The sequence below is a fragment of the Artemia franciscana genome, chromosome 8 (genome assembly GCF_032884065.1).
Source record: "Artemia franciscana chromosome 8, ASM3288406v1, whole genome shotgun sequence".
NCBI lineage: Eukaryota > Metazoa > Arthropoda > Branchiopoda > Anostraca > Artemiidae > Artemia > Artemia franciscana.
In genome coordinates, this window is record NC_088870.1 from 41,312,716 (window position 1) to 41,335,462 (window position 22,747).

The window sequence follows — 22,747 nt, forward strand, 5'->3', positions numbered from 1 at the left end:
TCTTTAAGCTAAAAATTAACTTATTTCCCTAATAATTCGAGATCGAACAATCTAGCACAAGGGAATGGAATAAAAGGTTTTTTTACAAAAAAAAAAACAACAAATTTATCCAAACGGCCAAAAGAAATATAATAAAACGTACGAAAAAACATGTAAGTTAAACTTATGATAAAATAAAACATGTAATAAATACATATTTTCTGGCTAAAAAATGGATAAGCTTAATCATGTACATTTACGTTTGACAATACTATTTTCTACCCCTTGATTTTGGAGTATTGGTTTTGTTGAATGTGCTGATTACGACCCTGTTGAAAACATTGATTGTAAGTCTAGTTGTCTTGCTTTCATCTTGTACATTTTCAGTTCAAACGTTATGAAAGGCAATCGGTAAGTAAAACAATTGCGACTATTAACTGGCTATATTTGTTGTGCTCAAAAATGTTTCCAATATGCAACTAGTAAAGCTTTAGCGTACACAGTGAGGGTCGAGAAAGGGGGTGAGACATTCTCCCAAATACAGAACAATTTCTTTTTATTTTAAGTTTTAATATCGCTCGTTACTTTCATTATACTCGAGATTTTTTTTAGAATATACTCGATTTTTAATCAAGATAATTACCATAAATTTGTTTTCACAACAAACTTTTACCATCAAGATTAATCGAAATAATAGTTGCCTTCCTGAATCAGCTTCGAATGGCAATTTTTCCTCGCTAGACTTTTTTTTAATAGCTTTTTTAAAATTTCAGTAACTATGAGATGAGCTTTTTTTCTAGGTTGCAGCGATCGTTACAACCATGTTGACATAGACTAAGTTCTTTAGACATTTTCAAAGTACTGATACCCCAAAATAGGCGAAATCTAATATTTTTTTAACTTTAAATAAATAAAGTTAAAAATTGTGGATTGGACATTATATTTCGGCAGTGTCTGAAGTGCTTTAATAGTTACCATAATCTACATAGTACAAATGTCGATAAAAAATACAGAAGAAGTAAGGTAAAAAATAAGAAGAAGTAGAACTTCATACCTAGTGAAGCAAAGATAGCACTGCAAGAGCCGGAGAAAAAATTTAGGCAAATGGGTGGACCACAGCGGTAGTTCTCGGTGTTCACATTGATGTCGAACAGGCACAGGGGAAAAGTTTCATCTAATAGGAAAGGATATAAGATGCTTTATTTCAGTAAGCGGTATATGGTCAGTTGAAGAAAGAAGGATGCACTTGGCGAGTTTTAGGTAAGTGGCCCGTAATTTTGTCCAATGTGCGGGGATAATGATAATTCAGAGCATTTTATATGTAATTGTAAGAAGTTAAACGGTTTGAGGGACAACATTTTTGGGATTGGGGAAAGAAAGAAGAAATGTATGATAGAATAAATACCAACTGGATACTAGGAAAGTGGGGAAATATGTCCGTGTGGTGATGTGTCACAGACAGTTTTTAGAATAAAAGATAGACATGGCAAAGGAAAACGATTTCGAAAGGATAAGTACGTGCATAATTGCGTAGAGTATATTCTTTTTGTTAAGAATCTGTCCGTGTTTTGTTTACAATGTCCTTTTTATAAATCGGGTCCAAGAGGCAATGAAGAATCACATCATTTCTCCTTTCATAAAAAAAAAAACGAATAAAGATCCTCCAGAGCCATTGCTGGTGCATAGCACATCGAATCGACGTTTAAGTTGCGTGTTTTTTTTTTTTACAGGGACAAGTAGCAAGTTTGTTGCCCAGCCTTCCTACGGCGGGGAATGAGTCCTGTGCCCATTATTGCCTAGAGGAGCATCAATCCACTAGGCTACAACAAGTTTTTCATAACATAAATTAAAATAATTAGGATTAAATTACCATGCTATTAATTGCATAAAGGTCTTATAGAACTACGGCCCACGATTTGATGGCGAGAAAGGGCCTCAATTTGAGTCACTTGACTTCAAGAATTTATGTCTAAGAGTGGTCTTGGTCCACTTTAATTTTCAACTGTCGAATTGATGACAAGCCACGTCTTGAAATAAAGGAAACGAAAAAATTACAAAGTAAGTAAATAAAAATAAAGATTTTAAATAGAGATTAAAAAAAAACATGATAACTATACATTCACGTCTTGTCAGGCACAGGTTTGAACTGGACTTACCGTATCAGTCAGACCCCAAACCTTTGACCTGTAATTCATTGAAGAGCCTACAATAATAGAAGGGGTTAAACCCACTGAATTAATATTAAAGGATCTTAGATATTGACAATATTTAGATTATTTACTTCGTAATGAGAACTTTGAATATCGTATTATTTTTGGACTTCAGAAACCAGTGCGGTAAAATCAGCAGCCCCCCTCCTTCCAAGAAAGTACAACAACCAATCTCTCTTTTAAAAATTGGTCCACCTTGAGCATATCCCTTCGAATGGTTGATTTTGATTCCCAATTTTGGAAAATTTGGACAGTCAGATTTATTTAAACCTTCAGATAGCAGATTTAATTTTTTTTTTTTTTATTTAGATTTTAAATAGAATTTTCGACGGAATATTAGAGAATTGATCGAAAATAGAGAAACAATTTTTACCTGGAAGTAATACAACTTTTCTCTTGTAACCGATACAAAGGGTAGAATAACTATTCCTTTGGTTTTTCTTTCTGTTAAAGTTTTGACCAATAGGATTTCTGACACAAGAGTTTTTCCTGAAAATATATAAAAAGGCTAAAAACGGTAATTAAGAATTATTATAACGAGAACAAAGTTCATTAACATAAAATCTAAGCCATTAAAAGAGTAAACTGTAATAATAATTTATATGAACGATCTTTATAAAAACCCTGATAATACAGATCTATGGAAATTAGTTGTTTTAGGACCTACAGAAGTCGTCATTTTAGTTCCTAAACAATTTTTACTTACAATCCGCAAGAAAATGAATTATTTTACCTAATATAGTTGAAGTCCAGTCAAAAATGTGTTGCAATTCCGCTTTCAAGGGGTTACAATGAAAGAAAGATTAAGGTGGCAAGGTCATGTTTTACGAATGAATGGTGACGGATTGCCAAAGGCTTTTCTTTTTGGCCGTCCGTGCGGGGGCCAAATGAAAACCAGGTGGCCCTCAAATGGGTTGTGAAGAAGTCATAAGAAAGGATCGAAAGGAAATTAGAACTTCATGGGGGGAGTGAGATGTAAAGAGCAAAGCTTAGAAAAGATCAAGATCGATGTGGAGCATGAGCAGCTGTATTAGCCTCAGTGCTTGGTGCTAAAGGAAATTAGAACTTCGTGGAAGGAAGGGATTTGTAAAGAGTAAAGCTTAGGACAAATCGAGACAAATTTAAATGTGTATTGGCCAGAGTGCTTGGTACTAAAGGAAATCAAACCTTCATGGGGGGAGCAAGTTGTAAAGAATAAAGCTGAAAATAAACCAAGATAGAGGTGGAGCATGCGCAGCTGTATTGGCTTCAGTTCTTGGTGCTAAAAGAAATTAGAGCTACAAGGGGGATGGAGTTGTAAAGAGTAAAGCTTACCCTTTCTTAATCCTTTCTTAATTTTGCTTCATATAGTTCAGTTGGGGCTATTTCAAGTTTTTTTTTTTTTTTTTTTTTTATAAAGACGCCTTAGCTGCTGAAGAGCATCTTTTCTTATAAGCGGCCGTAAACCACTAAAAAAAGAATCAGCCTGCTAAAGAATACCTTTTCTTATTAGCCACCATAAGACCCTAAAGAACGACTTAGCTGATAAAGAATGTCTTTTCTTATTAGACGCCCTAAAGCACTAAAAAAGAAATAGCCGCTAAAGAACACCTTTCCTTATAAGCCACCCTAAAGCCGTAAACAACGCCTTAGCTGCTGAAGAGTGTCTTTTTATATTGGTGATCCTAAAGGACTAAATAAAGAATTAGCCCGCTAAAGAATGCCATTTCTTATTAGCCACCCTAAAACTCTAGAGAATGCCTTAGCTGTTAAAGAGTATATTTCCTTATTAGCGGCCCTAAAGCCATAAACCACGACTTATCTACTGAAGAGTGTCTTTTTGTATTGGTGATCCTAAAGGACTAAATAAAGAATTAGCCCGCTAAAGAATGCCATTTCTTATTAGCCACCCTAAAACTCTAGAGAATACCTTAGCTGTTAAAGAGTGTATTTCCTTATTAGCGGCCCTAAAGCCATAAACCACGACTTATCTACTGAAGAGTGTCTTTTTGTATTGGTGATCCTAAAGGACTAAATAAAGAATTAGCCCGCTAAAGAATGCCATTTCTTATTAGCCACCCTAAAACTCTAGAGAATGCCTTAGCTGTTAAAGAGTATATTTCCTTATTAGCGGCCCTAAAGCCATAAACCACGACTTATCTACTGAAGAGTGTCTTTTTGTATTGGTGATCCTAAAGGACTAAATAAAGAATTAGCCCGCTAAAGAATACCATTTCTTATTAGCCACCCTAAAACTCTAGAGAATGACCTAGCTGTTAAAGAGTGTCTTTCCTTATTAGCGGCCCTAAAGCCATAAACCACGATTTAGCTGCTGAAAAGTGTCTTTTTTTTATTAGCGATCCTAAAGCACTAAAAGAAGAATTAGCCAGCTAAAGAATGCCTTTGCTTATTAGACACCCTAAAGCCCTACAGAACACTTTAGCTGCTAAAGAGTGTCTTTTCTTATTAGCAGCCCAAAAGATCTAACTAGCGCTAAGAGCTCATATGGCACTTGTGAGGAGGCGAGAAGAGCTAAGAGCCAAACGGTCAAATGGTATGAGCTCTAAGAAAATTCTAAGAATCAATACATTGATTTAAAAGGACAATCAGAGGGTTAATGCCGGTCGGGATTTAAAATAAGAGCTCTGAGTCACGATGTCCTTCTAAAAAACAAAATTCATTAAGATTCGATCACCCACACGTAAGTTATAAATATCTCATTTTTTCTGATTTTTCCTCTCCCTTTAGCCCCCAGACGGTCGAATCTGGGAAAACAACTATATCAAGTCAATTTGTGCAGCTCCCTGACACGCCTACCAATTTTCATCGTCCTAGCACGTCCAGAAGCACCAAACTCTCCAAATCACTGAACCCTACCTCCCCCCAACTCCCACAAAGAGAGCGAATCCAGTACGGTTACGTCAATCACGTATCAAGGACATTTGCTTATTCTATCCACCAAGCTTCATCCCGATTCCTCCACTCCAAATGTTTTCCAAGATTTCCCCCTCCACCCCCCCCCCCCAAATGTCAAAACATCTGGTCGGGTTTTGAAATAAGAGCTCTTAGACATGAATTCGTTCTAAGTATCAAATTTCATTAAGATCCGATCACCTATTCGTAAGATAAAAATACCCCAATTTTCACGTTTTCCAAGAATTCCAGCTTCCCCATCCAACTCCCCCAATGTCACAGGATCTGGTCGGAATTTAAAATTAGAGCTTTAAAGCACAAGATCCTTCTAAATATCAAATTTCATTAAGATCTGGTCACCCTTTCGTAAGTTACAAATACCTCATTTTTCCAAATTACCCCCCCCCCAACTCCACCAAAGAGAGCATATCCGGTCCGGTTATGTCAGTCACGTATCTTAGACAGGTTTTTATTCTTCCCATCCAGTTTCATCCTGATCTCTCCGCTTTAAGTATTTTCTAAGATTTCCGGTCCCCCCAACTTCCCCCCCTAATGATGCTGGATCCAGCTGAGACTTAAAATAAGAGATCTGAGTTATGAGTTCCTTCTAAATATGAAGTTTCATGAAGATCCGATCACTCCTTCGTAAGTTAAAAATAAGTCATTTTTCTAATTTTTCAGAATTCACACCCCCCCCCCCAATAGAGCGGATCCGTTCCGATTATGTAAATCACGTATCTAAGACTTCTGCTTATTTTTCACATCAAGTGTCATCCCGATCCCTCCAATCTAAGCGTTTTCCATGATTTTAGGTTCCCCCATCCCAAACTCTCCCCAGTGTCACCAGCTCCGGTCGGGATTCAAAATGAGAGCTTTGAGACACGATATCCTTCTAAATATCAAATTTCATTGAGATCCGATCACCCATTCGTAAGTTAAAAATACCTCATTTTTTCTATTTTTTCACAATTAACCCCCCCCCCCCCCCAAATACCCCAGAGAGAGCGGATCTGTTCCGGTTATGTCAATCATGCATCTAGGACTTGTGCTTATTTTCCCCCCAAGTTTCATCCCGATCCTTCCACTCTAAGTGTTTTCCAAGATTTTAGGTTTCCCCCTCCGAACTCCCCCCAAAAGTCACCAGATCCGGTCATGATTTAAAATCTGAGACACGATATCCTGCCAAAAATAAAATCTTATTAAGATCTGATCAACCGTTCGTAAGTTAAAAATACTTCAATTTTTCTATTTTTTCCGAATTAACGGGCCCCCCACTCCTCCCAGATGGTCAAATTGTGAAAACGAATATTTCTAATTTAATCTGGTCCGGTCCCTGATACGCCTGCGAAATTTCATCGTCCGAGCTTACCTGGAAGTGCCTAAAGTAGCAAAACCGGGACCGACAGGCCGACATAATTTGCGATTGCTATAAGACACTTGGTTAATACCAAGTGCCATAAAAAATAACTTAACCACTAAAGAACGCCTTTTCTTATTAGCACCCTTAAAGCACTAAACAACGCCTTAGCTACTGAAAAGTGTCTTTTTTTTATTAGCGATCTGAAAGCACTAAAAAAAGAATTAGCCCACTAAAGAATGACTTTTCTTATTAGCCACCCTAAAGCCCTACAGAACACTTTTAGTAGGGGAAAGATACGGAAAAAAATGGTCGAACCAGGAAAAATTGGTACAGAAGTTATTTTTGCACCACTGTGTTCAGAAAAGAGAGCTCTACAACATATCAAAAATCTAAATCTCCATCCCGTTGCGAAATTCCCTTTTTTCACGTTTTTTTGGGCTTTTTTCTTTGATATTTCCAGAATCCGAGAATGAGGAACCGTGAAAAGAAAAGTAGTTTATTGATGGTTTCCCTTTTAAGAAACGATTGTTTTTGTGCTCTTTTATTAGACAGAAACATCACGTTTCATCATTTAATTCTTTTTTATGTTTTGTTTTTGTTTTTGTATGAAGTAAAAAAAAAAAAAAAAAAAAAAAAATCAAGCGACACACGATCACGGGTATTTTTCGAAGAGGAGCACAAATTTTTCGGTTCAGAATGAGGGTTTTCGTTGTAACATTCACCGACAGCTCACTTATTCCCAGTTCTCTTTTTAGATGGCTGAGACCGCAGTTTTATGTCCCCTTTGTGAACGTTCAATAGACACCTCAGAATCGTCGGTACTGGCAGAAAAAGGAGCTACGGCGATCAATGAAGCTAGCAAACGAGAGGTACCAGTATCTCTGTCGAGGCAGGGAACCAAGTCCATGTTGCTTGCAGAAAGACTTTCACAAACAAAATATACCTGTCGAAAATTGACAATGAGAGACGACGAACCTTGCAAGAAAAGACGGAAGCAGAAAAAGTGGTACTCCGATCACGGACTCCAAGTTTCAACTTCCAAGAGTGTTGCTTTTTCTGCACTACAAGGATAAATCTCCATACTACCCACAGAAAAGGACACGAGTGGTACAAGGTTCGGACTAAAGACTTTGAAGAGAGTATAAAGGCAGTGTGCAAAAGCCGTGATGATGATTGGTCAAATAACGTTTTCCGCCGAATATGTGCAGTGTCAGACCTGCACGCAGTTGACGCCATTTATCACGCAGCCTGTTCTTCTATGTTTCGATTAAATAAGAGCCTTCCAGCCAGATTTGCGACGCAAAAACTTTTTGGAATACTCGAAGATACTGAGCCAGATAAAAAACGTCCAAAAAGAGGGAGGCCAGGTCACGATGAAAGATATCAGGCGTTTTTGAAGCTGGCTACTTTTTTCGAAGAAAATGACGAAGAACAGTATACAGTCAGTGAACTTGTTGTTAAAATGGGAGAGCTTTTGAATGGGACAGACCTTGAACCGTACTGTAACAAGTACTTGAAGAGCAAGCTTCTGGAATATTTCAGTGACCAGCTAGTATTTGCAACTATTGACGGTAAGGCTGACGTGGTGACATTAAAAGAAAAAGCATCAGCGATACTCCAGAATTTTTATTACTTGGACAAAACCGATAACGAAGAGAGTGAGAAAATCAAGCTTATTAGAGCAGCAAAGATTATCAAAAGTGATATCAAAGGACTGCCAGCACAGAAGGAATCGTATATGACTGCAAAGCAGATTTCTTCTGGAGAACAGCTGGAATGCTCTCTACCTGATAGCCTAATGGTGTTCTTAGATGAAATATTTGTTGGAACCGATATTTCCTTCAAAGTGCTTGCCATTGGCAATTCCATCGTTCAAGCAGCTCGCCCGCGTGCCCTCATTTGTCCACTGCAACTAGGCTTAGCAGTGCAACTGGATCACCATTTCAAGTCCAGATTTCTTATTGACACTTTACACAGCCATGGATTCTGCTCCTCCTATGCTGAAGTCCAGAAATTTAAACGCTGCGCATCAGTCCATGATGAATCTAGCCTTGCAGGAGTTACCTCCGCACATGCTGTGCAGCATGTAGCTGATAATGCAGATCACGATGTTTGCACGATGGACGGAAGAAACACTTTCCATGGGATGGCTCTGCTAGCAACAGTCACGCCTCCTCTCATTAACAGCCGATCGCCCATTCCGAGAGTTGAAGTTTCATTAGATGAAGTAGCCCAAAAAGGAAAAATTCCCATCTACCCTTACCGCTTAAGTGAGACAGTGCTTTCAAAGGTGCAATATGAGAAGATCCCTGGCAAAAATGTCAACGACCCGTATGCCTCACTCGATCAGCTCTGGTTAGCTACCGGGTTCCTGAATGTCCCAAGGCCGAGCTGGAATGGATTCATGCAGTCAGTTTTCTCTAACCAAATACATCATGAAACGGGAAACCTTCGCAGCAAGGCAAGCGTCTTGTTTTTGCCCATGATTGACCTCCCGTCTAGCAACGAATCCTGCCTTTACTCAACCTTGCGCTTTGTAGCTTCGCAAGGCAGAACCTACGGATTCACACCCGTTCTCACATTTGACCAGCCGCTCTGGTGGAAGTCTATGAAGATCCTCAAGTCCGACACGACGAATGAGCTGAGTAGTATTGTTCTCAAGTTAGGTGGTTTTCATTTGATGATGAGTTTCGTCGGATGCATAGGACACCTCATGGAAGTTTCTGGTCTGAAAGAGGTTCTGGAATTGATATACGCGACTGGTGCAGTGCCGCACATTCTTTCTGGAAAAGCGATTCCTAGAGCTGTTCGAGCTCACATTCTCGTGAGCTCGGCCATATATGCTCATCTCCTCGAAGAAGAGCAAGCGACGTTGACGTCTCTAGACATGTCTGCTGTCTTCGCTAACGTACTGGATGGATACCTCCCACCCGAAGATCTCAGTCATGATCCCCAGCTCAAGCAACTTGAAAACTTTCTCAAGCAGAGACGCCAAGACCTGCTGACTCAGAGAACTGCGAAGCTCTGGTTTCAGTATCTTGACATGGTTGGGATACTGCTTAAGTTCATACGTGCCGAGAGACTAGGCCTGTGGGATTTGCACCTACAATCTGCAGTAGAGATGCTTCCGTTTCTAGCAGCATCTGGACATAACCTCTATGTCAAGTCGGTCTGGATATACCAGCAAGAGATGGCTAAGCTTCAAACTAGTCACCCACCAATCTTCGAAGCATTTGAACTGGGAGGTCACACAATTAGAGATCAGAGCGACGCTGGGCTGGGCTCTCGGCAGATCTTGTCATCGAGCAGGAGTATATGAGAAGTCTGAAAACATCGGGCGGTCTTACAACTGGAGGTGGGATGACAGAACAGCAGAGAGCCATTTGGGTTCTGTCAAGACCAGCATGCCTGGAGATCAACCTCTTGATGCAAAATTTGACAAAAATTGGTTACTCGACAAGTGAGCAGCACCGCGACATGAGTTCCAGTAGAAAGGAGCGTGACTTCGACGATACCCAGAAGCTCGTCGGATACTTCAGAGAATCTTCTCCGTTCAGAGGTGACAATCAGCTTAGAAACATTGCCAACGGCATAACTTCTTCCCAAGATGTTAATGTTGCCGAGGCCGATGTGGCTGGAAAGTTGATTCTAAGTAAGATGACGGGAAAAACTTTGAAGGAGCAAGTCTTCAAGAAAAAAGACCAAGTGACCCTAATGAATGCCAAAAAGGCGGGGTCCTCTGTGGTAGCGCACATAGATCCGGCGCTCCTTTTCCAGCGGTTTATAATAGTAGCCCAACGAACTGACCTCCGAGAAGAATACTTCAAGTACGAACTTTGTACGATTCCTCCTTCTCTTTTCGAAAGCGATGGCCTTATGAGAAAAGCACATAAGCCAGAGCTTGCAAAAGCGATCTTTTCTGGCTTGCGGGATTGAGACTCAGTCACCCTCAAGACCTGCTTCTGCGTGTAACATCGTCTTGGATGGTGGTTCTCTTCTACATCGAGTTCCATGGAAGGTAGGGTCAACCTTCAAGGTCATCTTTGCTTCATACGTCCATTACGTACAAGCAAGGTACCCTAGTGCGATCGTTGTGTTTGACGGATATGAAGGTGGTCCAGCAATCAAAGATGCTACCCATTTACGTCGAGCAAAGATGGTTGGCCGCCAAGTCTTTTTCACCGAAGAGATGACCCTCTTCATGAAGAAAGAAGAGTTTCTTTCATGTAAGACAAACAAAGGACGTTTCCTGAAGCTGCTCGGCAACCATTTGGAAGCCGTTGGTTTCCGAATTTTCCACTCGGAAGAGTGGAAAATTCGGCTTTCCACTCGGAAAGCCGTAGAAGCTGCTAGTCTTACAGACAAAATCGTGGTTGCTGATGATACTGAAATCTTGGTTCTTCTGATCAGTCGATCAGATTCGCGTTCCGGGCGTTTATATTTCTCACCTGAAGCTAAGTTTGGCGGTACTAGTTCAGCTTGGGATATTAGTGAGATGAAGCAGAAGCTAGGAACAGATGTCAGCAATCTGATACCGTTCTGTCATGCCGTGCTGGGTTGTGACACAACCTCTCACCTTTACGGAATAGGAAAGGGCAAAGCCGTTCAGCTGCTACTTTCCAACAAGATTTTCAGGGACAGCGCTGCTATGTTTGGCGACAATCTCGCATTGCTTGACGATATTGTGGCAGCAGGAGAGCGAGCATTGTTGATACTGTACGGTTACCCTGATGTTTCGAACCTAGCAGAAAGCTAATCTTTCACAGAAAAGTGAGCACTGCCACCACTTTCGTGCCTCCACAAGAACTGCCACCGACTCAGGCAGCAGCGAAGTACCACTCGCTACGTGTCTACTGCCAAGTTCAAATCTGGCTCGGGAACCCAGTAGACCCTTTACGCCTGGGATGGAAACTGCAGGATAACGAAGTTTTTGCGCCAATAAAAACAGATCTCCCTGCCGCTCCGTCTCAGCTGCTGAAAATTATCAAATGCTCGTGTCGTATTGACGGCTGTGATAGTGAAAAGTGTACCTGTAAGAAAAACGGACTTGAGTGTACTATAGCCTGTCGTACCTGTAAGGGAAGCTCGTGCAACAATTCGAAGTTTCAAGAAGAAGAACTTAGTGAAGAAGAATAACAGTTAACTGTGATGATGAAAAATCTAGTTCCTATATTTTGATGATGTGCAATTTTTATATATTTGAAAATAAGATAAAAGCTTTTCTCTGAACACATTAAGTTAGAACCTACCTCGTCTTATGGTGTTTGGCGCTGAGGTGTTTCGTCATTCCTGTTCATTGTTGTTTAGTCTTTTTTTTTCTAAGCCTTTCGTTTACATAGCCAAATAGACTACAAAGCTGGTAAGAGTTTTTTTCCCCAAAGACACAGTTTTTTTCCCCATTTTTTTTTTTTGCTTATAAATATTTTTCTTTTGGTCAGGTAACGAAATGAGTATCAGAAATGAATTCAGAGCCAAAAGCTGATCTAAAAAGATGTGTAAAACATTATAGTTTACGTTTTTAATTTTTTTTTTCCCGGTTTTGAGAAAATAAATAAAAAAACATTAAAAAAAAAACAATTTCGCATCGAGCTTTTAGATTTTTGATATGTTGTTAAGCATTTTTTTCCGGTCCAGATGGTGAAGAAACCATTTCTGTACCAATTTTTTCCTGGTCAAAACTTATTTTTCTCCTACTATTTAGCTGCTAAAGAGTGTCGTTTCTAATTAGCGGCCCAAAAGATCTAAAAAATAACGTAAACGCTAAAAGACGCCTTTTCTTACTAGCACCCTTAAAGCACTAAACAACGCCTTATCTGCTAAAGAGATTCTTTTCTTATTAGCGGGCCTAACGCACTAAAAAAAGAATTAACCGCTAAAGAACGCCTTTTCTTATTAGCCACCCAAAAGCGCTAAGGAACGCCTTAGATGCTAAAGAGTGTCTTTCCTCATTAGTGGCCCTAAATGCCTAAAAGACAACTCAACTGCTAAAGAACGCATTTTTTTACTAGCCATCCTAAAGCCCTAAAGAGCGTCTTAGCTACTAAATAGTGTCTTTTCTTATTACGGCCCTTAAGTCCTAAAAAACTACTTAACCGCTACAGAACACCTTTTCTTATTAGCCACCGTAAAGCCCTAAAGAATGCCTTAGCTGCTAAAGAGTACCTTTTCTTATTAGCCACTTTAAGGCCCTACAGAACACCTTAGCTGCTAAAGAGTGTCTTTTCTTATTAGCGGCCCAAAAGCTCTAAAAAATAACTTAAGTGCTAAAGAATGCTTTTTCTTATTAGCACCCTTAAATTACTAAACAACGACTTAGCTGCTAAAGAGTTCTTTTCTTATTATAGGGCCTGACGCACTAAAAAAAAAGAATTAACCGGTAAAGAATGCCTTTTCTTCTTAGCCACCCTAAAACCATAAAGAACGCCTTAGCCGCTAGAGAGTATCATGTTTTATTAGCGGCCCTGAAGCCCTAAAAAACAACTTAACCGCTAAACAACGCCTTTTCTTATTAGCCACCCTAAAGCCCTAAAGAACACCGTAGCTGCCAAATAGTGTTTTTCTTATTAGTGGCCCTAAAGCCCTAAAAAACATCTTAACCACTAAAGAACGCCTTTTCTTATTAGCCACCATAAAGCCCTACAGAATGCCTTAGCTGTTAAAGAGTGTCTTTTTTTATTAGCGATCCTAAAGCACTAAAAAAAAAGAATTAGCCTGCTAAAGAACGCCTTCTCTTGTTAGCCACCCTAAAGCCGTAAACAACGACTTATCTGCTAAGGAGTGTCTTTTTTTATTAGCGATCCTAAAGCACTAAAAAAAGAATTTGCCCGCTAAAGACTGCCTTTTCTTATTAAATACCCTAAAGTCCTACAGAACGCCCTATCTGTTAAAGAGTATCTTTTTTTTATGCGATCCTAAAGCACTAAAGAAAAAGGAATTAGCCCGCTAAAGAATTCCTTTTCTTATTATATTTATTATGGCTAATAAGAAAAAGCATTCTTTTGTGGGCTAATTCTTTTTTTAGTGTATTAGGATCGCTAATAAAAAAAAAGACACTCTTTAGCAGCTAAGACGTTGTTTACGGCTTTAGGGTGGCTAATAAGAAAAGGCGTTCTTTATTGGGCTCATTCTTTTTTTAGTGCTTTAGCGTTTTTTTAGAAAACACTAAAAAGAGAATTAGCTCGCTAAAGAATGTCTTTTCTTATTAGCCAACCTAAAGCCCCGCAGAAAACTTTAGCTGTTAAAGAGTGTCTTTTCTTATTAGCGATCCTAAAGCACTAAAAAAAGAATTTGCCCGCTAAAGACTGCCTTTTCTTATTAAACACCCTAAAGTCTTACAGAACGCCCTAGCTGTTAAAGAGTATCTTTTTTATGCGATCCTAAAGCACTAAAAAAAAAAGGAATTAGCACGCTAAAGAATTCCTTTTCTTATTATATTTATTATGGCTAATAAGAAAAAGCATTCTTTAGTGGGCTAATTCTTTTTTTAGTGTATTAGGATCGCTAATAAAAAAAAAGACACTCTTTAGCAGCTAAGACGTTGTTTACGGCTTTAGGGTGACTAATAAGAAAAGGCGTTCTTTATTGGGCTCAATCTTTTTTTAGTGCTTTAGTGTTTTTTTAGAAAACACTAAAAAGAGAATTAGCTCGCTAAAGAATGTCTTTTCTTATTAGCCAACCTAAAGCCCCACAGAAAACCTTAGCTGTTAAAGAGTGTCTTTTCTTATTAGCGGCCCTAAAATACTAAAAAAAGAATTAGCCCGCTAAAGAATGCCTTTTTTTAGCCACCCTAAAGCCCTACAGAAAGCTTTAGCTGCTAAAGAGTGTCTTTTCTTATTAGCCAACTTAAAGCCCAAAGAACGCCTTAGCTGCTAAAGAGTGTCTTTTTTTATTAGCAGCCCTAAAGCACTAAAAAAGATTTAGCCGTTAAAGAACGCCTTTTCTTATTAGCCACCCTACAGGCCTAAAGAATGCCTTAGCTGTTAAAGAGCGTGTTTTTTTTATTAGCGGCCCTAAAGCACTAAAAAAAGAATCAGCCCGCCACAGAATGACTTTTCTTGTTAGCCACCCTAAAGCCCTACAGAACGCTTTAGCTGCTAAAGAATGTCTTTTCTTATTAGCGGCCCGAAATCTCTAAAATATAACTTAACCTTTAAAGAACGCCTTTTCTTTTTAGCCACCCTACAGCCCTAAATAATGCCTAAGCTGTTAAAAGAGCGTATTTTTTTTTATTAGCGGCCCAAAATCTCTAAAAAATAACTTAACCACTAAAGAACATCTTTTCTTACTAGTACCCTTAAAGCACTAAACAACGACATAGCTGCTTAAGAGATTCGTTTCTTATTAGCGGGCCTACCGCACTAAAAAAAGATTTAGCCGTTAAAGAACACCTTTTCTTATTAGCCACCCTAAGGCCCTAAAGAGCGCATTAGCTGCTAAATAGTCTCTTTTCTTATTAGTGGCCCTAAAGTCCTAAAAAACTACTTAAGCGCTACAGAACACCTTTTCTTATTAGCCAACTTAAAGCCCTAAAGAACGCCATAGCTGCTAAAGAGTGTCTTTTTTTACCAGCGGCCCTAAAGCACTAAAAAAAGATTTAGCCGTTAAAGAACGCCTTTTCTTATTAGCCACCCAACAGCCCTAAAGAATGCCTTAGCTGTTAAAGAGCGTATTTTTTTTTATTAGCGGCCCTAAAGCACTAAAAAAGAATCAGCCCGCTAAAGAATAACTTTCCTTGTTAGCCACCCTAAAGCCCTACAGAACGCTTTAGCTGCAAAAGAGTGTCTTTTCTTATTAGCGGCCTTAAAGTCCAAAAAAAACTACTTAACCGGTTAAGAACACCTTTTCTTATTAGCCACCCTAAGGCCCAAAAGAACGCCTTAGCTGCTAAAGAATATTTTTTATCAGCGGCCCTAAAGCACGAAAAAAAAAAGAATCAGCCGCTAAAGAACGCCTTTTCTTATTAGCCACTCTAAAGCCCTAAAGAACGCCTTAGCTGCTAAAGAGCGTCTTTTTTTATTAGCAGCCCTAAAGCACTAAAAAAAGAATCAGCCGCTAAAGAACACCTTTTCTTATTAGCCACTCTAAAGCCCTAAAGAACGCCTTAAATGCTAAAGAGCGTCTTTTTTTATTAGCAGCCCTAAAGCACTAAAAAAAGAATCAGCCGCTAAAGAACGCCTTTTCTTATTAGCCACTCTAAAGCCCTAAAGAATACTTTAGCTGCTAAAGAGTGTCTTTCCTTATTAGCAGGCCTTAAGCCCTAAAAAACAACTTGAACGCTATAGAACACCTTTTCTTTTTAGCCACCCTAAAGAACGCTTGGTAAAATCAAAAAAAAATCAGGAAAATAATTTTAAAATCAAGAAAAAATCAAGTAAAAACAAAAAAAAAGCAATTAAAAAACAATCTGTGTAAAAATAAAACAAATTGTACAATACCAGCTGAAGTTGGGGCAGAATAAACTAAATTTCTGAAGTTCAAGACGTCTCCTTTTTGCAGGCACTCACTTTGCCATTCGAACATCTGAAATATCCCCTTCTTTTCATACACCTAAAATGAAACATATCTACTATCAATTGAAAAGTCATCTAAATAAAGGTTTAACATTGTTGCTAAAATCTCATGTCAGTAGCAACAGCTTTGAACAAATAATCACACTAAAAAATACATTTAATAGTGCCAAAGAATAGAGACTGATTTTTGTAAAAGTAATGGCCTGATCAGCACTTAGAATTAGCTTTACAGTTTAAATCAAAATTTAATAAGGAGGTGCCAAGCTACATGTCGTCACACTCACAAGCAAACAGCAGCTCTGAAAGTTTCAAAATTTTAAAAAAGAGTGAAAATACTTTTAGAAAGTTTTCCCTGAAGCAGTTTGTTTCTTGAGGTAAGAAAAATATGCCAAAAAATAGACCTCTGGTGTCATGGCTCTGTGATGTGTTCTAGGCAACTGTGACTGGCGGGTCTCAGCTGTAGAGCAGTATTGCACTTATGTCTTAAACAAAAATTGTACATTCTATTTTGCATTTATCTTTTGTCTTAGAATTAAATAGTTCTAAAAATAAATTTCATGTACATGAAGAAACTGCTAATGAATACATTTGAAGACTGCTTTGTAGGATCTCTATGTTCATGATAATTCTATATTAATCATGATCATCCATAAGGGGGGACAGGTGGGGGGTTACTACCCCCCTCCCCCTTGGCTGCCTTATATTTTATATTTTTGTGTTGATATTTCTATTATAGAGCATCGAAAGTGCCGATTAGACCAGGTAAGCCCCCCCCCCTAAAATTCAGATTATGGGCAACCATGATTCTAATTATCAATTTGACATCCCTAAGCTACTTTCTATGATTATGGTCAGTTTTATGGATATGAACACACCCTAACCAAAACAATGACACAGAAATAAAAGCTCATTAATCACTTGCCTCTAGCAGAAAATGTTCTATATGTCATGCGATCAGTCCACCCCCCACCCCCTTCCCAACTAGACACAATTAAAATCTATCTACAAGTTCTCACTTTGTTAAACTGAGATCCAATGGATCTAATCAAAAATTTAGCTGTAGCCCTTCGAACGGTTACGGGTTTCAAGATTTAAGCCCTTCTCTCACAGAGTTAGTATCTACAATTTCTTACTATGTTAAACTGAGATCCAATGGATCTCATCAAAAATTTTGCTGTAGCCCTTCAAACGGTTACGAGTTTCAAAATTGAAGTCCTTCTCTCACAGACTTAGGATCAAGCAAAGACACCCAAAATCAAAGCTGCGGCTTTTGGCCATATTTGATGGAATTCAACGCGCCAGCACAATTGAACTGATAAAGATTTTGCATCCCATATTCCCCTCCCCCTCCTCCAAAAGTTAGGTCATGTACAAACCTTACAAAGAGTCTAGCTCATACCCCCCCCTCCCCCCCCCCCCCCCAACGCAGGATTGGTTAGGACTTGATGGCTATTTCAAGTAAGTGGGCTAAAAAAAGAATTAAAGAAGCCTCCTCTCTATATAGACGAAAAAACTTAAATATTGACTGTTAGCTTCGACTAAGCTTGATTGAGATCTGACAGCCCATTTTTTAAGATATGCTGACTACAGTGCTACTATTTAGGATACTTTCTTCCTTTCCAAGAGGTGGGATTGGTCCTGGTCCCCTGAAAATACAACTAGGACATTAGATATCACTTTTCATAACGCTTAGCTGAGATACAACAACCTTTTCCAGCAAATATTCTGGTGATATCTAGAGACCCCTTTCCATTCAGAAGAAATGTCAGATTTTGCCCCAAATACGTAGATTATTGAAATAAAGCTCTAACAATTTTCACTTTAATTGCATAACTCATCCCAAAAGAAGCTCTGGCTACAAAAAAGTAAACCCCTCCTCCATTCTACTCAGAGGAAGTAAACAGCACTAGTTCTTATCCAGCAAAGTTTGATTGAGCTCTGACAAATTCGTCTTACAAATGTCTAAGAGGGTCCTTCCCTGAGAGAGATTATAAAGGGTGAGGATACCCAAAAGACCCAAATAGCACAGCTATTCTTACTCCAAACTAAGTTTAGTTGAGGCCCAACAATTTCTTCTAGTAGGTTTCAGGATAATAATAATTTAGAAACCCTATCGATTTCGCTTCATTGCAGAGGCGAGATCAAGCCCATATCCCTATTGGAATAGCTAGGACAATATTTTTTATATTCCGCCAAGTTTGGCTAAGATCCGATCCCTACGGGTGCATGTTCCGGTGAAATAAATTTAACCAGCTCCCCTCCCCTCCCCAGTGGTGAGCTCATTCCCAGACCCACAAAAAGCACAAATAGGACATCAGCTCTTACTTTAAATCAATTTTGATCAAAATACTACACCCACTTTTGGTAAATATACTGATTGCAAAATTAGTTAAGTCTACTTCTAGATCTAGTAAGGGGGGGGGGAGTCACACACATTCACCTGGAAGAAATATAGAGGATATTCTTTGCTTGGGGGTATAATAAAGGGTATTCTCGAAATACAGATTTTCAGCTTTTCGTGTAGGGAGAAACCTCATAGAGCAGATTCTTCATCCAGGTATGATTTTAAGTAACATAATTCCATTAAAAATATAAGTCCCCAGCTGTAACATCATCACGTAGCTAAATACAGTAAAATCAGAACTATTGTTTCCATCCTAAAAATAAGAGTAAAATCACCTTCAGAACTGATGAAGGCAAGTTCCATTTTGCTAAGTCTAGAACAAGATCTAACTGAACAGCTTCAGAGTCATCCAGGTTTTCCTCAGCTGGAAGACACAGAGAAGATGTACCTTCATTTTTCTCACGATTCTGATTTTCTGCAATAAAACTCTTTGTGTCTGATCCAATTCTTAAGTCAATAATATTCTTTTCACTGGATAAGTTTGGCTCGATTTTGCCATTTTTAATAGAAAAATCACATTCATTGAGTAAACAAATTGCAATGTCCTCGCCTATATTGTTGGTTGATTCAGTATTGAGCTTGCTATGATTTTTCCCACAACTTTTGGGCAGCAATGATACACCATTAAGAGCTTGAGTTGTGAAAAACGAAGCGCCATCATCATACCAGTCTTCAGCCAAGTTCGCCATTATTTTTCTAATTCACGTCCTAAGAAAAGAAATATTATATAAACACTATTATATAGAAGTTCATGTAGGAACTGAAGAGTGTGCAAAAATTGCTGCGGCTAATTGGACTGATAGATTGTTGTGTCCTGATTTTTCCTCAAAGAATACTTCAATATTACAAGTAAATCGTTCGAATTCACCTGTTCTACCTTCGCCTCATACCCCCAGTTCTCCTAATTCAAGAGCTAGGATGCTTACTATCCTCAAAGAACTTAATAATGAATCGCCGTTACCCCTCCTATCACAGAAAAAGATCCCACCTTCCCAATTCCCCCGCCATCAAGATGCATTCTCCCCTCCGGAAGCCTCCAGTCAGGCAGAGGGCAACACTACTCTTTTTGTTGGCCCTTCTTCTATTTTTTGCACCACCCGTAGCAACTTGCACCTCTGCTCACGTGAGGTATCAGTCCAGACCGAATCTTTCTCCAGTCTCCCGAGCAATGAATCAACCTATCAGAATCCCTTTTAGAGATGCTGGGTGTCAAACAGAAACTTTCTTTATGAAACCTGACCGCCCCAAACCAGAGTTTGCATTGTTGGAACTAAAAACCAAGCTAGAAGAGGCTTTAAAACAAACTTCGATAATAATTTCTCATCCCCTGTCTACAGTTCAATTTAATGATATTCCTCCCCAAATGGATGTTCTTAACTCCCCATTCTTTCTACTCAGCAAAACGAAGAAAAATTCAAAAAATAATTACACTAATCAAGTAGTGGTCAAAAATCCAGAAAATAATGTTAGTGACTGAATCTCTCAGGTAAAATTACTGAAGATTCATCAGTTATTCATGAGTTGGCTAATCCCTCTGACCTTGTACAACCTCTAGACAACTATATTTCTACTAATCAGTGCTTAGAAGAAAGTGAAGTGAATAACCTGACGAATAATAAAGTCCTTTTGTCTCACATACGTAAATGTGTAAATATGATTTTGACTGGTTTAAGCAAAATAGGAGATGACTGTACTTTTAAGCAAGTTTACGTCATTGCGTGCTTCAAGCAACATTAGAAAAGTGAATAACCTGGATAATAAGACTGCCTCTTCTGCTAGTAAACAAAAATACATTCGTGCTTCAAGCAAGCTCCAGCAAAAAAAGTGTGATATGTAAACATTTTAATCATAATCGCTGTAAATTTCGTAAGCAGTGCACGTTTTTGCATATTTGTCGTAACTTTATTTCAGATAGTTGTAGTTCTGTTAAGTGCAGTTTTAACCTTGTGAACATTTTTTCAGTATAGCTGAGGTTAAGTTTCCTCCCTTGAGTCCTTTGCCAGTGTCCCTGTCCAAAGATAAAAATTGTATGAGTCACTCATCTCCCTTCCGCCGCCCTTTTTCAGTGCATCACACCCAAGCAAAAATCTCTCATCGATGTTCATCGGACAAAGCTCAACAATCAATAAACCCTTCCCGATTACGAGCAATTTCCTGAAGGATATGAATCACTATTCCACCATGGCAATTACCAGGTAACAGCCGTTTAATAGATCATCTCAATTCCAGTACAATTTCCAGCCAAGCTAACAATATCCCCGTTGAAAAAGAGAACTCTCCTTCCCCAGACCCACGCTCCTCCTACTCTCTTCTGGCTCCAACAATTAGCAAACAAACAACTGCTCACTTTAGTAACCGTTTACTTTTCCTAAGTTTCTTGTTACGAAAGCTGAAATCCTGAATTTCGACAAATTGACCCAACTAGAGACCCTCTCCCAATTACACAAAACTGATGTAATTGCTGTAGCAGAGGTCCAGGCTCAGAACCCTGACCTTTTAAAAATCAGTAACTGCTCCCAATTCATAAAACCTCGTCCTCTGGACCACCCCCTAGGTAAAAAGGGAGGCAGAATATTATTATTTGTAAGTAACTATCTCTTCCCTAAATTAATTCATACTCCACACCTTTCAAATTACGATGAAATCATTTGGGTAAGTGTGAGACCCAAAGTTTTGCCTCGCTCTTTTAATTTGGTTGTTTTTGCTGCTTTTATTATTCCCCAAATCAAAACGCAAAGACGGCGGTTTTTACACAAAGACAGCGGTTTTTCCAGCAATTACATAGTAGTGCTGACCTTGTCCTCTGCAAATCCCCAAACGCCGGTATTTTCCTAGTAGATGATGCCAATGACCTAAAGTTAAATTCCCTTTGAAGTTCCCTCAATTTAAAACAAATAGTAAAATATCAACAACCAAAGGAAATACAACTCTCGATCCAATTTGCACAAATATGCACAATTTCTATAGCTCACCTGTTCCTTTGCCCCCTTTAGGAGGTAGCTACCATTTTTGTTTATTAATGATGCCTCTTTCCAACTTCAATCATACATTTTTTGTTACCCAATTCTCTTATCATCAAATTTCCAATTAAGGCCTTTTCGAGTTTGGATCTTGGATTACTAATGAAAACTGGCCAGCTCTTAAGGGAATAATGACATTAACGTTGAAGTGTCTTACTTCCAGATTACAAAATCTGACTAAAACCAAATACTTAGAATCCTTCCCTGAGACAGAAGTAAACTCGTATTCTATTGACAAACCTTACATTACTAGTCAGTTAAAAAAACTAATTAGGTTTAAAATTAATCTTTTTCAGAATGGTAAAACATCTGAAGCTAACTCACTGGGTAAACAAATAAAAAAAGAAATATGTAAATCTGCTTCTGCGTATTACAGATGTAAAGTCAAGGATTTGTTTTCTACTCAGCCAAAACAGTGGTACAAAAGTATAAAAAAAATGTGTGGGAAAACACATAATAATATAGATTTCCATTTACAAGAACAGCCCCTTGTTACAGCCAATGTTTTAAATAGACTTGTTTCCTCCATAGTTCAAAGCCTCCCTCCCCTCTCTATTAATGCTGCTTATGGTCTACACTCTCCCAATTTCCCTATCATTTTGACCTCAGATGTTGAGGCAAAAATTAAAACATTAAAAAGTGCAGCACCAATCCACTAGACATCCCTATTGTACTAATTAAAACCTTTGCAAACATTATTTCAGAGTCTTTGTCCGTACTGTTTAATGAAATTACCTCTACTGGTAAGTTCCCGGATTGTTAGGAATTAGGTTTTATTACTCCCTTAAAAAAGAAGGGTAGCAAACAAGATTTTGCTGGTGTCCAGCCCATTATTCTTACTCTGTTTTTTCTCAAGTTATATGAAAGCAATTTAGTTGATTGATTGAAAACAAAAATAAGCCCAAATGTTGACCAAAGGCAATTCGAAAATTTGCGCTCTACTTCTACCACACACTATCTTGTTCACCTCTTGGACACTATATGTAACAAACTTGAAAAACCCAATACCTGGCTCAATGTTGTTGTAGTTGACTTACAAAAAACTTTTGATTTAATTAACCACAATACATTAGTAAAAAACTAACCAATGACTTCCTAGTTGACCCCTATTTAATAAGAATAATTTCGTCCTTCCTTTCTAAAAGACCGCAAGTCGTCAAATACCTGAATGTATAATCTGATTCCCTCCCAATTTATAATGGTTTACCCCAGAGAACCCTCTTAGCCCCAAATTTTATTTCTTACCATGATAAACAGTCTTAGTGTCGATTTCCCGGATAGAAGGAAATTCGTTGACGATTTAACTGTCTTAGAAACATGTTTTACAAATCTAAAAAGTAACCCAATGGACATCTTGGAATCAATATCAGATG

General features: G+C 38.5%; 2 protein-coding genes across 2 annotated transcripts in view; one reads left to right on the forward strand and one right to left on the reverse strand.

Annotated features, from left to right (window-relative positions):
* Nucleotides 1-22,747, reverse strand: part of LOC136030439 (DNA polymerase theta-like) — a gene marked incomplete in the record, with an annotated part of 266,307 nt that overhangs the window by 235,058 nt on the left and 8,502 nt on the right. Inside the window, 3 exon segments of the mRNA XM_065709422.1 lie at nt 2,563-2,678; nt 15,876-15,987; nt 18,630-19,062. Coding sequence (XP_065565494.1) covers nt 2,563-2,678; nt 15,876-15,987; nt 18,630-19,043 — 642 coding nt within the window.
* LOC136030676 (uncharacterized) lies at nt 9,757-10,377 on the forward strand. The gene has a single exon (XM_065709742.1). The coding sequence runs from the start codon at nt 9,757-9,759 to the stop codon at nt 10,375-10,377; it is 621 nt and encodes a 206-aa protein (XP_065565814.1).

What these genes read in the sequence shown, in the direction of transcription:
- LOC136030676 (XM_065709742.1), top strand. Translation starts at nt 9,757, where the DNA reads ATGAGAAGTCTGAAAACATCGGGCGGTCTTACAACTGGAGGTGGGATG.